Source organism: Gavialis gangeticus, unplaced genomic scaffold (assembly GCF_001723915.1).
Source record: "Gavialis gangeticus isolate Ggan-Ray unplaced genomic scaffold, GavGan_comp1, whole genome shotgun sequence".
In the NCBI taxonomy this organism is placed as follows: domain Eukaryota; kingdom Metazoa; phylum Chordata; order Crocodylia; family Gavialidae; genus Gavialis; species Gavialis gangeticus.
In genome coordinates, this window is record NW_017729030.1 from 43,855,341 (window position 1) to 43,871,400 (window position 16,060).

At 42.4% G+C, this 16,060-nt stretch overlaps 1 protein-coding gene across 1 annotated transcript in view; it reads right to left on the minus strand.

Annotated features, from left to right (window-relative positions):
* The window catches only part of RNF150 (ring finger protein 150), a gene marked incomplete at its 5' end in the record, with an annotated part of 242,760 nt that overhangs the window by 52,165 nt on the left and 174,535 nt on the right, over nucleotides 1-16,060 (minus strand). Inside the window, 2 exons of the mRNA XM_019521834.1 lie at nucleotides 9,451-9,533; nucleotides 10,820-10,891. Of these exons, the coding sequence (XP_019377379.1) occupies nucleotides 9,451-9,533; nucleotides 10,820-10,891 (155 nt within the window). The remainder of the gene's footprint in view (nucleotides 1-9,450; nucleotides 9,534-10,819; nucleotides 10,892-16,060) is intronic.

The window sequence follows — 16,060 nt, forward strand, 5'->3', positions numbered from 1 at the left end:
AAAAAAAAAAAAAAAAAAAAAAAAAAAAATTGTTCTTCCTATTCATGTTTGGATTTTCATGAGCATATCTGCTATTTTCTTTTCTTGTCACTAAACAGCTGTTTTTGCATTATCTTGGACACTGAATTTATTTAGCCAAGAGTAAGACACACCAGCTTATCTCATATGTATGTTTGCTCCTGCCTGAACATGCCCTGTAGCTTCATCTGCATTAGGATATTTTGTACCTATTTCCAACCCCTATTTCAGTCTATAATACCGCCTACTCTATTGTTAGCATTGACCTAACTGAACTCATCTAAAAACAGTATAGCCGTAGTCTTGGCATCTAGGTTTCTGTGCAAGAACTTGCATATACACTTACCTTGATACAAAAATTGGACAGAAATACAAAGGACTTAAACAAAATTGAAACAAGACATTTTTATTTTAAAATAGGAGGATCCATATACACATATGAATTAAAATGAGAAATGCTGCAGACTAAATCCAATTGGCTTACTTCAGGAAAAGTGTAAATGCCTTCTCTTAAGTATATAAGGCAATATTTCAAATAGTACCATTGCATGTCATATTTCAGTCAGGCAGAACTTTGCTGAAGTATTGTCCACACTGCTGAACACAGGCATATAAACACATATTTTACTGTGTTCTACATTTCACTGGGCCTTCACTAACCCACACATGTATTTCATTGGTATTTTTAGAGAGTCACCACCTACCAGAAAAAAGGCACATCAGCCAACTAAACTAATACCGTCTGTTGGGTTAGCAGATCATCAATAACAGAAATACTATCTCTGCACAGAAGATGTTACTGCTGAGAAAGCCAGGATCATCTCATGTACAGGAATATTTATATATTTGAAGTCCAATATGTGCAAAGTAATAATTTTGCTTCTGTACTCCATCTCAATATTTAAAAAACAAACAAACACAAAACCCCAACATTGTTCCTCACATAAAAAGATATATAACAGTCTCTCAACTAGTTGGAAGACACTGAGGTACATTTTCATCATTGTTAATTCTTAACTGCTCTTACTACGTGGTTGCATCATTCTGTATACTTGCTGGATTTCATATTAAATAGTAGTAGAAATTCTAGTCTAAAAGTATATGAAATCTGAGACCCTTACTCACTCAACTCAGCTCCCTTTCTTGTAGACATGGACCCTCTGGGAATAAAGTTAAAAGAGAATTGATAATACTTCCTTTTATTCTGAGTCTGACTTCATACTGCTATGGCAGACAGGAGATCTCTTCTTGGAAGCTGAATCTAGTCTAATTATATCAATTGGCTGTGACACAAAAGTTTGTCAGGCCTCACCTGACACTACATGTCATCATGATTCATGTAAATGAAGTATCATGATACTTAAAAGTTAAAGACACTACTTTGCTAAGGTTACTAAGGTTCACAACTCTTTTTCCAAAACAGCTTTTGCCTTGTTGGGAAAACCACATAATGCATCAAATTTCAATCTCTGTAGTTTCTAATCCCTGCCTTCTCCTTACCCCAGGAGGTTTGTATTCAGCATATCATCAGGCAAGCATTTCCAGTAGGTGAAAGAACTGCAATATATAGCTTATTTACAATCCCCGAGGAGCTACCAGTGACTGAGAACCAATAAATAATTTACATTTAAAGCTTATGCTCAGTCAAATTACCCTGAGTGTGTTGATTTATGCAGTGTACTGGAAGTCAATATCTTGTTTTTGAGCTATATGCAATAACTATATTAAATATTATTAATTAGTTGATTTGTTCTCTTTAATAATGTACTAAACCCATATGCTAGCATAAGCGACAACATTTAAAGCTAATTTTGGCCAAAATAATCAATTCAGGTTTTTTAGAGAGCTTGCATATTCATATGCTCTTGAAAAAAAAACTGGACAAAAATCTGTTTCTGATCAAGAATACGTAACTTGCAGAAATAAGGTCAGGTCATTCCAACACAGACTTGAAAGTCCCCCTTTGTTTTCAAGTTCCAGCTCTGCAAACCTCAGTGAGGCTGCAGATCACATTACAGCATTTCATAAGGACTGTTAATCAGAGAAAATTTGGAATTTTCATGTTTTACAAGCATTGAACTGAAGTTCTGCTCTCCTTGAGGTCAGCTGGTTTAATAGAACAACACTCTTAAAGGAAAGCTATCAATGTCAAATGACTTAACCCTGTGACATATCTCTTTGCACTGCTTCAAATACTGAATTAAATGATATACTGTAGTTTAATTGGTTTTAGCCTGTATTTGTACAACAGTTGGTCAGATTGAAGGATCATTTTATTTGTTAGAAAATGTGTTAGTTTCAATGGATCCAAAATTAGATGTGTATGTTTAAAGCCTGAGGCCCCTTCCAGCCCTAAACTTCTGTGAATTCATTACAGATCAGAGGCCAAAATGATCTCTTTATGTGTGCATATATTTTGTTTGGGTAAGTGAGGAATCTATTTTTGCAAATTTTGTTGTGAAGCTCTGTTTTATTTTTTTATTCCATATTACATTCCCATGCACGTACAAGGCATTTTAACAAACAATCAGAGGATCCTTGCTCTGAAGACTTTATAATCCACAGCAGGTAGGAAAAGACAAACAAAGAATAAGATGGAAGGACAACAATAACATGATGCAGTCATTTGAGAAAACTCAGCAGTCTTTAGGATTAAATGTCTGAAATTCACTTGGGGACGTGAACTTTGAAAGCAATTTAAAGCAAAAGATGAAGCTGGAAGAACTATCAGCGAGTTCAGAAGGAGTCCTCCAAATGAAGGGGATGGTGAGAAAGAACCACAGAGATCGGCATGGAAAAAGGCAAGAAGGAGAGAGGTCAGAAGTAGAGCCAGGTGAATTATTTTTGCCAAAACACTTTGTCGAAAAATGCAGATTTGGGACAAATGAATGAGCCTCAGAACTTTTTCAGTGGGGACAGGGAGGCAGAGGAGACTATGAAAAAATATTCAGAGAAAGCTGAAACATTTCACACCAACTTTTCTGAATGAAATGGTTTGATTTGAAATGAGGAAAATAAATTTATCCCAAGTGTCTTAAAATACCATTTCAAGTTTTGTGTTGAAGCATTTTAAAACAAAATATTTTGGGTCAAATGAAATGATCTGTTTGGCCCCAAGCTGATTTCTTTTCCTTAGATTTTAGTTGCTAAACATTTTGAGCAGCTTTCATTTTAGGTTTACCCAATGTCCTTTATTGAAAACTTATTTTTATTTTTGGAAGTGCAAGCAAACTAGAAAGTTTATCATCACATAGATTCTAGTCAGAAACAAGGAATGAGGCAAGAGTGAGACAGAAGCAGAGAGAAAACTAAATTGCACAGGGCCATGAGAGCAAGAACAAGTTGCTTAAATCTCATGCCAGGACACACGGGGATGCTAGGAAGGTACATGAAGAGGGTTCAGCAGAGTTACAGGTGTAGTCATGAGATTTAGTGAAGAGTACATGAGTATGATTGTTTTTCAAGGCAAGATAACTAAGTTGATTAAAGAGGAAAAATATGCAGTGGAATAAGCCTGCATAGACTGTTGCTTTTCTTGTGAGCAACACAGGGGCCAGAACATGAAAAATGCATAGAGTCAGGGAGACTAAGCCTCAGATGTGGAGGTGGGGGTAGAATTTTGGGTTTCTGCAGAATGTTTAGGTTTCTTCAGTAATATAGGTGGAGGAAATAATGAGCGGAGAATGGTCAGTGAAACAGGGTTGTTAATGGAATAGAAGTCAGGGAAAGAATGTGAGTGAGGGCAGGGCAGGATACAGCATGCAGTGTTGATAGAGACATGGTGACCAAAGAGAAAAAGAGATTAATAAGAAATACCACTCGTCTTAGTATACACAGATTGAGATAATAACCTAGAAGGCGACAGTGCTGTACAATGAAAGAAGTGGTTAGTAAGAGGAAGACAAAGCAGCATCAGTAGTACCAGCAACCTGGCTATCCCCAAAGATTGGGAAGAAAAAATGAAGAAAGATTTGAGATCACAGACAAGACAGGACTGGGACAGTTGACAGCACACTGGGAACACTGGAACATGGTTATATTGAGTGCAGTGTCAATGCCCTCAAAAACCTATTTTAATGATGCTTGCTACTGCTGCTCTTAAAACTGGCTATTAAACTGACTTATTTCAGTACAACATGCAAAAGCCAAGTAGTACACTATGTTATCCCAACCTGTCAATTTAAATGCTGTGGTCCATGGAGTGAAATTTAAAAATAAAAAAAATCGTATGATCTGGTCCCATAGAGAAAAAAAGGTATAAATGAAATGGATCTCCCCTCTGTATTATCTGGTATGGCATAAATAAAGGCAGGATACCCATCACTGACTTCACTGCAACTAAAGAGTACATTTTAGTGAAGAAGCCAGTGAAATAATCAATGTGCTAAAAACATCTTTGTGTGGCTCTGACATTTCTCTATTGAAGTACAGGCAGTTCTCGACTTATGACATTTCGAGTTACATCGAATACCACTTACAACATTTGTGAATTGACACCCTGTTTTGACGTTCTGACACGGGTTTCACCTTTATGATGTTGGACAGTCTGTTGTGGTGGGGGGGAGAGGGGAGGGAAGAGGTGTGGGGAGGCATATCAATGCCCCCGCAGTGAGGGAGGGATTGTGGCTGGGACTGGGGCAAGCGCTAGCAAGCTGGGGTGGTGGGGTGTGGGGAGGGAGTGGGATGGCTCCCACCACTGCATGCTGCAGGTCTGGGAGGGCATGGAGGGACATGTGCCCTGGGTCTGTGTGGGGCGGCCAGGGCCAGGGCTGTGTGCCAGGCAGAAGGTGCTGGAAGTGGAGGCTTTGGCCTGCCACCACTTGCGCAGCTGGGGTGCAGGGGCACAGGGGAGAAGTGCTGCGCTGCCTTGGACAAGCGGCGCACAGCAGCAGAACCGCTCCAGCCTCCCCGTGCCTCCCGGACAAGCTTTGGTTTGCCTCATTGAGTGGCGGCAGCTGCAGGGCATGGTGCGGGCGTGTGCCCCCGGGTCTGTGTGGGGTGGTTGGCAGAGTGGGGGCTATGGGGGGGCTGCAGCCACCCTAAAATTCCCCACCACCCGCCTGGAGCAGCCCCAGCTTAGGCCGCCCCAAGCAGATCCAGGGCACAAGCCCCTGCCATGCCCTGCCACCACTCTCTGGGGCGGAGCAAAACCACAGCTCAGCCGGGAGACACAGGGAGGCTGGAGCGGCTCTACTGCTGCACACCACTTGTCCAAGGCAGTGGAGCACCTCTACCCAGAGCTCCCCAGCCCCAGCTGGACAAGCAGCGCCAGGGCAGAGCCCTCGCTCCCAGCGCCTTCCACCCCGCTGTGGGGAAAGCAGCTGGACAAGCTGCAAATTCTCCTGTGACCACCCATAGCCCCTGCTCCCAGCACTGCCCACCTCGCCATGGTGGGAGCAGCCAGATGAGCTGCAGCTTCTTCCATGGCTGCCCATAGCCCCCAGAGTGCAGCTGGGCACTGCCAGCCTCCCCGTGGGGGAGTAGATGGATGAGCCGTGGCTTTGCTTCAGGGGCTATGGGTTGTTAATCATTTGGCTGGAGGATCAAGATAAACCCCATGCTCCTGTGAGTTTAGGCATCATTCAGAACGAACAGAAAAAAGTAGCAGAGGAAGAAGATGCACCCACTGTTTAAGAGACTCCTACTCATAAAGTCTTGACAACAAAAGTGTTGGCTGAGGCTGCCATGTCCGTTTGCGGAACCTGACCCGGACACTGAATGCAGTGCATCAGCTAATAGGGGCGTATTCAACATGTACAGCTGCTAGAGAAATTGACAAGCAAAATAAGAGAACATCTTCCAAAATTCCTTGGACACTTTCTTCAACAAAGCAGACAAGACTGCAGAAAAACCTGCAGTCAAGACTCCTGAGAAGACCCTTCAAAAAGTCCAGCAAAGTCACCTCAAATAAGTCCTTCCATTGCTATTTACAATATAAATACCTCAGTGTAGCTATATGACTCATCTATAATTGAGTATAAAATTCTGGGTTATTTTTGGTGAAAATAGGGTACTGGGCTTTGGTTCAGGAACCAATCCCCCATTTATAATATTGTTTCCTATTGGAAAATTGGTTCTGAGTTACAACGTTTCGACTTAAGATGGTATTTTCAGGAACCAATTGTGTCATAAGTCCGGGGACTGCCTGTACTGACTGGTGGATTTTCAATATACATTTTGGGGACAGCATAAATCTTAAAAAAGAAGCCTCAGGAGAGTTACCAGATGCAGTGATTGAGTGGGAGAGCTGCTGATGCACAAATCTAAACAAACAGGCAAGTATATTTGATACATTACATGCATTGATCAAAGGCTCTACACAGCTTTCTTTAATATGGTTTTATTTTTGAAGTATGTCAAACAAAAATAAACTTGACAGCATCCTGAAAGAAAGGAAGACAGATAAATGTGACCCCAATCACAAGTTCCAACCAACTCCCTCCCCAAAAGTCTGGGAAAAGGAGACGGGCGTTGCACAGTACACCATGAAAATCAACACAATTGGGTAATTTTGGGTCCATGGCGCAGAAGAGGAAATTCCAAAGAACAGGACCCAGGGAGAACATTCTGCCAGCTGCTCTTGTCTTTGTGACAAAGGGACTTTAGGTTGAGTCCCTCTAGTAAGCATGGTGGGAGCAACATTGCTTGGTGAAAGAGGCAACCTCTCATATACGCAATCTGTAAAGCATACACGAATTTCTGGGTCAAAAACAACATCTTAAACTGAGCCAGATCACTGAGCTCTAATGTTCTGGTGCTGGCTTTTAGACAAGTTAGAAAAAAGGAAATGGAAGTTTTACTAAGTTTTGTTGAGAATCTAACATCTTCCCTGAAGTGCAGGTTAATGTACCAATGCTATAGATATACAAGGTGCCCCCAGCAGACATGTGGTGGAAATCTGAAAGAGCATATATATATATATATATATATCTGCAGGCCTTTGTCTCCCTTCTGCAATAAACACTCAGTGTGAAGAGCGTGCTTTTCCCTTACATAATAGTCAGTCTTTCTTTTTAACCTGCCACAGACTTTGTATTATTATGAATATTCATTCCCTGTTCTCAGTTGCTCAGTGCAGCTTATCTTTGGTTTCTTTTTAATACTGTAAGCTCTGAATGTGGGGACTGTCTTTATTTTTATTTCTTAAATAGCACTCAGCACGCTGTTGGCACTTAACTGACACCAACAGTGATATTCGTTAATAAAAAGTTACCTACTGGGGTATGCAAATGCCTATCAATCTATTAAATGTTACCACTGAAAACACGTATAGTAGGGAGAATGGTTTCCATGAAGTAGCTACTTGGGAGGGAATCTTTTTCAGCTTTCTTAATTCAAGTTCAAACTGTGTGTACAAGACTGATGTGCTACTAAGCTTTTAGCTTGAGTCATTTCCAAGCAACCTTTTAAGTCAGCCAAGAGTTGACTATGCGTTTCCTATTCAGCCTTATTTAATACTATACATTTCAGTTGAACTTTGTTCATAACACCAAGCATAACCAAAACCTGAGTGATTTATAATAATGAAAGATGTTGCTAACATGTAGTTCTTCTACATGCCACGAAAGGGATTACCTGTATATTTTGTGTAACATTTCCTAACTTTGGTTGTAGTTCCACAGGAAAATACTGGTTATTAAACCAAGTTTTAAGTTTTGTGCAATGTTCCTATTTTCTGTACTTTTCCCAGAATAAGGGACATGTCTGTGCCTATGTCTGGAAAAAGACTACTTGTTTAACATGTTAATGCTGGGGATCTGTATTTGGCTTAATTCATAATTAAGTAATTGTTTCTGGTTGGCTATTGAGTGATAACAATAAGCAGGCAAAGAAATTATTAAAATTGCCTAGCTGGTAACATTTAAGATAGGGGAACAGGGAAGCACATATTTCCTACAGAGCTGAAAAGGAATACACAGTCTTGTTAGTGAATCTGTTTCAAGTAGAAGAAAAAATCCAGTGTTTATTCCTGTATACAACAAAGGGCATGAAATGGAATACTTGACTATATTTTAATGTATGCCATGCAAGATGTATTATTTTATAATTCCTTTAATTTTATTTTCAAGGCACTCTTGGGAATTTTTTTTTGAGTTTTAATTTGTAATGTGAAGTTAGACCTTATTGGAAAAAAGTACAGCAGAATAAGTAGCAATACCTGTGGTCTTGTGCTAGAATCTATCCTCAGTACTAGTTTAGATCAGGAATAAAATTCTCGCAAGTCAACTGAATTAGTGTACTAACATAAAACTGGTAGAAATGAGAGCAAAATCAAGCCTCTCTCTCTCTCCTTTTTTTATTAAGTGAAGATCTTACAATATTTACAGATTCCATAGATGTAGCAATCCGGCTCTTACAAAAATATAAAAGCACACAGAACTCCCCCAAATAATTCTAAACAGCTTGAAACCTACAGCTTTTCCAGTTATGAGGGAACAATGGTAGCAAAAATGCCTTCACTTTGTCAGCCTGATACTCAGTCTATATCTATGGGGCAGGCACAGGATGAAGCTGCAGCTCATCTGGGGACAGCAAGGTGGGGGGCGTGTGCCCCTGGATCTGTGTGCGGGGCAGGGCAGGCTGCCGCTTCACTCATGGTGGGCGGCGGTGGCACTGGGAACAGGACTATGGCGAATTTTGGGGTGGCTGCAGCCCCCCAGCCCCCCGTCTCAGCACCGTCACCATCTGCAGCCTGGCCCAGCCTCTCCCACTGAAAAGAGCTTGACGCAGCCCTGGCCCCAGTCCACCCCGCACGCAGATCCAGTGGCACATGCCCCCATGCCCTCTCAGGGTGTGCGCAGTGGCAGTAGCTGCTTCCCTCCCCTCCCCACCCTGGACAAGCTGTGGTTCTGTCCCGTGCCCTGCTCTGCCCTGACTAGGCAGTGCCTGACCCGACTAGGCAGTGCCTGCCCCAGCCCTAGCTCCACTCCCTTCTCACCGCGGGGGCCTCTATCTACACAAGGTAGAGTAGCCACCAGCCTCCTACCATGCAGGCTAGTTTATTAGCTTAGTGCCAGAGGTAATTCAGTGCTAAAGTTTCCAATGTCATGGTGAGCGTTCATTTCAGGAAGTAGCTCATCTGGAAGAGTGCAGTGTTCTTGGGGGCACTGCTTCCTGGGATTATAAAGTTACCATATAGACCCTACACTTACCCAGAAAGCCTGACCTAATCTCATGCCAAACATGAACACTGAGAAATGTAGGCTCTGATTCTTCAAGGTTCTTGCTACTCCTTGAAGTTATTTAAATTTATAAAACAGATCAGATTAATAGAGAATACATAACAGCACATAATCCAAATAATGTAAATTCTCAGATAATTTTATCTGAAGTGTTCTCAGAGAGCAGAATTAACCCTAAAGATAGAGGCCATGTCCCTTAAAAGCAACATATCAGAACTATAACCGCCTCTCTACTTAATACTAAACTTACCTGCAAGGTAATATCCTGACAACATCATTGGGCTTGTAACCTTCAATACAAACAGCACAATTATCAAAGTCTGGCTCGGTTTCCTATGAAAAAAGACAGAGAAAGAGAGTGGGGAAAAGTGTTCATTAGATTATTTTTTAAAGAACTTGTGAGCTAATCTCTTCGTACATGAACCTAAGTGGTATGGACAATAACAAGATACACTGAATTAACAAAGGGTAGAGACTTCTGTGTCAGCTGCTCCATGATAACTGTCTGTCTGTCCACTCTTACACCACACTAAGGCCTTGTTGCATATTAATTTTAGGTGGCTCCTGAAGCTCTTAACCCTTGGTTTGTCCACACAGTAACATGTGAAATTAGTTTTATGCACTCTTTAGGCATCTTAAACTTACGTCACTTCAGCCTAGGTTTCTCTCTGATCTGCATTACCCAGCTCGTGCTACACTAAGGTATAGCCATTCTAGGCTATGTGTTTGTGTGAACATACCACCCAGACCTGCTCCCCTCGTGGATTCAGTCCAGAAAAGAGAGACAGACTGGCACCAGTGGGAGGGACTGGGCAGGGGGGTTTCCCCTTCTCTGCCTGCTCCCCCAGGACAGCACTGGTGGCTGAAAGTCAATCAGGAGGGCACAGGGGTGGAGGAGAGCCCTAGGGGCCGAGAACAGCCCAGGATGGTAGGGAAGGGAACACCAGACTTACCTTTCAGTCCTCAAAGCTATGGGCTTGAACGTGCAATTGTTTCAAACTCAAGCTAGCACTAACACCAATTAACATTTGGACCAGCTCAAAGGGCAATGTGTAATAAGGCCCTAAGTGAAAGGTAAAGTGAGGCAGCTTGCCCCTGAATGCAAAAAGGTTAAGTTTCCTGCATTAGCTTTCATTTACTGCAGGATAAGAACAGGGAGATGAATAGTTACTGAAAAGCAGTTGTTCCACCTAAGCCCTCAGCCCCCTGTAACCCTCTGCAATTTAATTTTTCATCGAGAATTAAACATGGTATATGTGAAGACAAACAAGAAAAAAAAAGCTTTTCCTCGGGGATCCAGTCCTGTAGGTCTTACACTTCAGTATTGTTGCCAGTGCGGGGTTTGCCAGAGCGATGAGGACTGGAGAATTTGATTTGTAAATTCTAACAGTAACATATTTACAGGTTAGACTAAAAAGACTGTTACTGTATTTTTATTTCCTTTCCCTTCCCTGCTCCATTCCATCCTTAAGTTGCTTATCAGCACTCTTCCCCTGGCTGTGGGGTATTTGTTAGTGTGAACAGGTAACTGTCATCCCCCTTCTGCTTCCTGCTTCCTGGAAGAGTGAAAGGAGTCTCTCTGCAAGTTCCATTTTCAAGTGAAAAGCTTGAAGAATTACCTTATCACCTTTTCTGATTGTTCTGACTTGCAGCTTGCTGATAGCTTTCTTTGCAGCATCCCCAAGACGGCGCTGAAAATGCAAAAATCCTTTTTAGTAAAAAGCATATCTTTATGCAGAAGAAATCACCGCATTTTTGGGAAGCTGTTTAATAATCTGACACAATTTTTACATGAAACAGTGAAGTGCTGTGTAAATAAACTGACAGGGCCAGTGAGGATGCTGTAGGAAAGTGAAAACCACTTATTTTAAAATCCTGCGTGGATTAAAGGCTCCTCAGTTATTGATGAGTAAATTCCATTGGGGAAGGTACTTATAATGTAGATTCAATGTAGAACAAGCATGGGCCTATGATTATAATAAATGGTTTTATTTTGGGTATTGCCTACAGGTAAAAATCGATCTGTATGAACCAATCTGCTAATTGGGGGACCAATTTATTCTTCTCTTAAATAACACTAATGAAATATTTTTGAGGAAGATGCTCCTGAACTGTACTCCCACCCTTGTTTCTGATCTGGTTTATGGCTTTAAGCAAGCCATTTTGACCAAAAGTTAAAAAATTGAGGCACAGTGAAAAATACTTCTCTTCAGCAAGGGACAGAAGTTATACATAAACCGGTAAAAGTGATCGGAAACCAGTTCAAATCTGTAACACAACAGAAGTTCAGTGCACATAAACCACTTCCAAAATGGCCAAAACCAATTTAAGATAAACCTGGATGGATGTAGTATGGATGCAGAGTGGGCTGGCTAGCCTTGTCCCAAGCAGTCTGTTCAAGGAGAGCAGGGAGATGTGGTCTACCACCCCCCGGCTTCTGGCCCGGGCCACTGCAGGCATGTGGCTGCATTTCTGGAATCAAAATCGAGTGTCTGTTGGCTTGCTTATCGGTTCAACCTACAGTTTAGACTAACCTGTGAAGGCTGAATCAATTCAGCCACAGGCTTTTTGACTGTGTGTATTTAGCTTTAATTTTCATTCTGATGAGATTCTGATCCCAGTTCCCCTATCTTTAATATAGTATTAGGCTATTCCAAAAGGATACTGCTAAAACACCAGTGGTTTTCATTCAAGACAATACAAGTACATTTAAATGTCAATCATTATTCTTAATTGTTGCTCAGTGTTTGTGCAGAAGCATGTCTTTCTGTGCTTTTCACTAGGTCAGCAGCTGATACTACCTGCAGATGACTGCACCTGTGTGGGGGCCCCAGCTGATTTCCATGGAGCTGTATGCAGGTGCAAGAAGTCTGCCCGCACATTGTGAGTTGCAGGGTCAGTGCTGAATCCTTTACCATACATTGAGCCCCATGTCCTCCAGTTAAAAGCAGCTGATGAAACTTCAGATGCACGTTTCGTGCAAGAAAAATGGATTCCCGTGCATACAGAAATTTGGCAGTGGGGGATTGGTGAAATGTTAATTGCCACAGTCCCATACCCGTGCAGGGTTTGACTCAGCCTGCTGGGTTGGACCTAGCATGCAGGCCCAGACTCAGCACACTGGTTCAGTTCAGAGGCCCAGACCAGCATGCAGGGCTGGGAGGAGGCTCGGAAGCAGGCTCAGCTCCATAGCTGCCGCTACTCTGTATCTGCAAAGAATATTTTTTTCTCTTCATTCTGCCTCTTAAAAACCAAGATACATGTTATATACAAGGGCATGTTCAATGTGAGTAAATATGGCATATTCTGTTTCTTTGCTTTTCCTTTTCCTCCTTTTCACCTTTCTCTATCTTTGATGCTGAATTGTAAGTGCCTTCCCAGTGAAACTTCCTAGCTATATATTTTTTTTCATACCATTTGTAAAAGCTACAGTGCTGTATGGGTCTGTGTATTCATGCTGCATCTCCAGACAAACCCCAAAGGGTGAAGCAACTGCCAAATGAGAACACACTCTCAGAAACTGGGAAGTGTTTGCTTACAGCAGCAAGAAATGCAAAACTGCTTTGCAGAATCAGCAACACCAACAGTGGAAGGGAGCCACTACTCCATGTCTTTCAGTAGTAAATTCATGTTCCATAATTGAGCGTGCGCCTATGTCATTATCCTAAGGCTTCTGTCTGCATGTGCAATCTTACTAAAATAGAGACGGGGGGAATCATACTTAAGTAACATATTTGGATACCTAATGCCCTTTTCTGATTTCACTTATGCTGGTTTTTTGATCAATGTGGATTTTGGATCCTGATTTCTATCACTGTTGTGGCGACCAAGTTGCCTTGTCACGGTCTGGGCCAACACGATCGGGCAGGTGGGGGCTAGCGGCGAGGAGTCAGGCAGTCAATACTCGTATGGTTGAAAAAAACTTCTTTATTTTCTCTTTACTTACGCCACCAGGTGATGGTAGTGTAGCGCAGGTCAGGCTTGGTTACAGCGATAACCGCAAAACGAAGACGACCGTAGGTAAGGGTGGGGTACGCCGGGACACGACGGTGGCAAACGAACGAGTTAATTGAAACGAAGATGAGCGTGTGCGAGGATGGGGTACGCTGGGACACGACGGTGGCAGGGAAACAATCACAAGTGGAACTCTGGGCTCATGCGAACCAGGGTTCTGTGATTCTCCTGAGCCAGTCTCTGCTCTCTAATTTTTCTGAGAGGTCTCCGACCCAGGATTCTGTCAGAGCGGGTCTCCGCTCTCTCTGGTCCCCGCTGTGGGCGGAAACTCGCTGGCTTAAATACTCGCCAGGTAGCCAATCACAGGGTTCTCTTTCTGGAAAGTTCTAGCCAGATTACATAATGCCAGTACATGACCTGGCATGCGTGTCTTGCCAATTCAGATTACCTCATTCAATTTCATACTGACCATGTGTGGGGCATGTTTGGACATGCGTATTGGCTTTCTGGGGTTTTTCCACTCACATGCTCGCATTAGTCTCCTTTAACTCTGTGTTATCAGCATCCATTTCAATTCTGGTTCAGACCACTGCATACATGGAAATTTTAGAGCAGAGGATTGTGAGGACATTACACTTTTAAGACCTGAAACACTGCCTATGTCAGAATTCAAAGCGTCTGCTTTTGCTGGAAATAACTGCAACCAGAACTGATCTTGAAATTAATAAAGGGAGGGTGTATAACACCTCCAAATTGATTCACAGGTAACCTTTTCCCTACCTTGTTATTCTGATATATTTAAAAGCAGTGCATTTAATTTTAATGATATATTTAGCCTATTGGATTTGGAGACCTGCAACAGGAAGGGATTTTATCATAGCCTAATAAACCTCAGTTTAAATGTGATCACAGTATTACAGGTGAGAGAACAAATTCAGCTCTGACATAAGACACAGAACTTTTATTCACTTCCAAGAGAAGGTGTAAGTGTGAATTTTGTACCGTAATTAACTGTTCTATTCCAGAGAGTATCTTGTAGTTATACAACAAACACGTTACATTTTTCATCTAGCTTTGCCTTGAACAAAGGGATCAGACAAGATCTGAAAATATGACTTGTAAACTATTTATCTCTTCCATGCAAATCAAAGACAGCCTGATGCTCTAAAATAAAAGAAACACAAGAACCATTATGTCTGATATCTGGAATTTTTTATAATTTTTTTTTTTTAATTACTTCTATAATGAAATAATCCAGTCTTTCTTCTGCACATTCTTCAAGAGAAAAGAACAAGATTAAAGACTGGTTTAAAACTTTGATCTGTTTGTTTTCAAGTTTGCCTCTTCTTATCTAACTCAAATGACGGCAAGTTCATGATTTCAATAAAAATTAGATCAATTTTTTAAAAGAAAGCTCCTTCATCAGTAGATGCTGGAATAAAGTCATACTGTCAAAACATTCTTGCTTTTGTTTGAAATACATGCTATCATAATCAGATCCTGCCCACAACGTTAAGAAGTGTTAACATTACAATAGTTTGATGCGAGGTTTAGGGATTTATGATTATAAAACCCGTAATCTCATTAACACTGGGACACAGGCTTGGGCTGGTAGGAGTTAAGACTGTCCAGCCTAGAGGTCCTTCAGGGAGGGCAGTGTTGATTGATGAGATAGAATGGTAACATGGAAAGTATGTCTGTTCCCGTCTTTGGGAAAACAAGTGCTAATAGATGGCGTGGGAGAGAGCTAATGGGAACCCCTCCCATCTTAAATTGACTTTCTCCCAAATAATTGTTCTTTTCTTCCCTATGATTGTCTTACAAGCTCTAAGCTGTTCAGGGCAAGGTTTGTCTTTATCTTTGTGTTTTGCACAGCACTGAGCATACTGCTGGAGCAAATTACCTTCATGTTCAAAAGTAGGTCTTCCCATCATTTTACAGCCTCCAAACACAGCTAACCTCAGAGACACTGTCTGACATAATGGTGGGGTTTAGAAGGCTTGTCTTCTTGGGAGCCCACAACAGCCATGAAGAAAATGTCTCTCAGGCCCTCAACAGACTTTATATTTAAAACACCATTAACAGATTAATCACACCTTAAATAGTAACCTAGCCATACACGCAAGTCAATTTAAGGTGTGATAATAAATAAGCCATACAGTTAGTCCACATGTATGTGTGCGTATGTGGAGTAACTTTGTGGCTTATTTGTATTGCACCTTAAATTGAACATGTGGCCACCTCTGCCCCAGGACCCAGCAGAATCTTGCATGCTGCCCAGCTGAGTGGCACACAGGTTCCCAGCTCCCAGCACACTGGGAGCTTGGCACCGGACTGTGGCAGCCTGATGCTAGGCTCCCCACAACCCAGACCTTTTAAAGGTCCATGTGGTGCCAGGCGCAGCTGGTGAGCTCAGACTGGTGGGGCAGATGGAGTGTCCCACAGGAGCAGGGAGGCGTGGTTGGAGGGAGAGGTTTGCAGCTGGCCGTGAGTGGGGGGGTTTGCAGCTGGCCGGGCACTCTAGCCAGTAGCAGGGAGGCTGTAAGTGCCCCCCACCAGCTGCAACCCCTCCCCCCGTGGGATTCTCCACCCGCCCCACCAGTCTGAGTTCACCAGCCACGCTTGTGTGCTGCCCAGATAAGTGGAACACAGGTTTTTACTCATTCCCAAAGCTTGGGGACCCTGATATCAGGCTGTGGCAGCCTGATCCCAGAGACCCTGTGCACCCCCACTGGGGTTTTGACAATCAGCTGATTGTTAGCTAGGGATGGGAACTGGTTTGGTTCCTGGCCCCGAATGACAATCAGCTGATTGCCAGCACCCCTGTTTCATTTTGCTGGTGCAGGGAGAGCCTGGGCTCATAATCCCAGGCTCCCCCTGCAACAGCAAAAAAAAAAAAAAAAAAA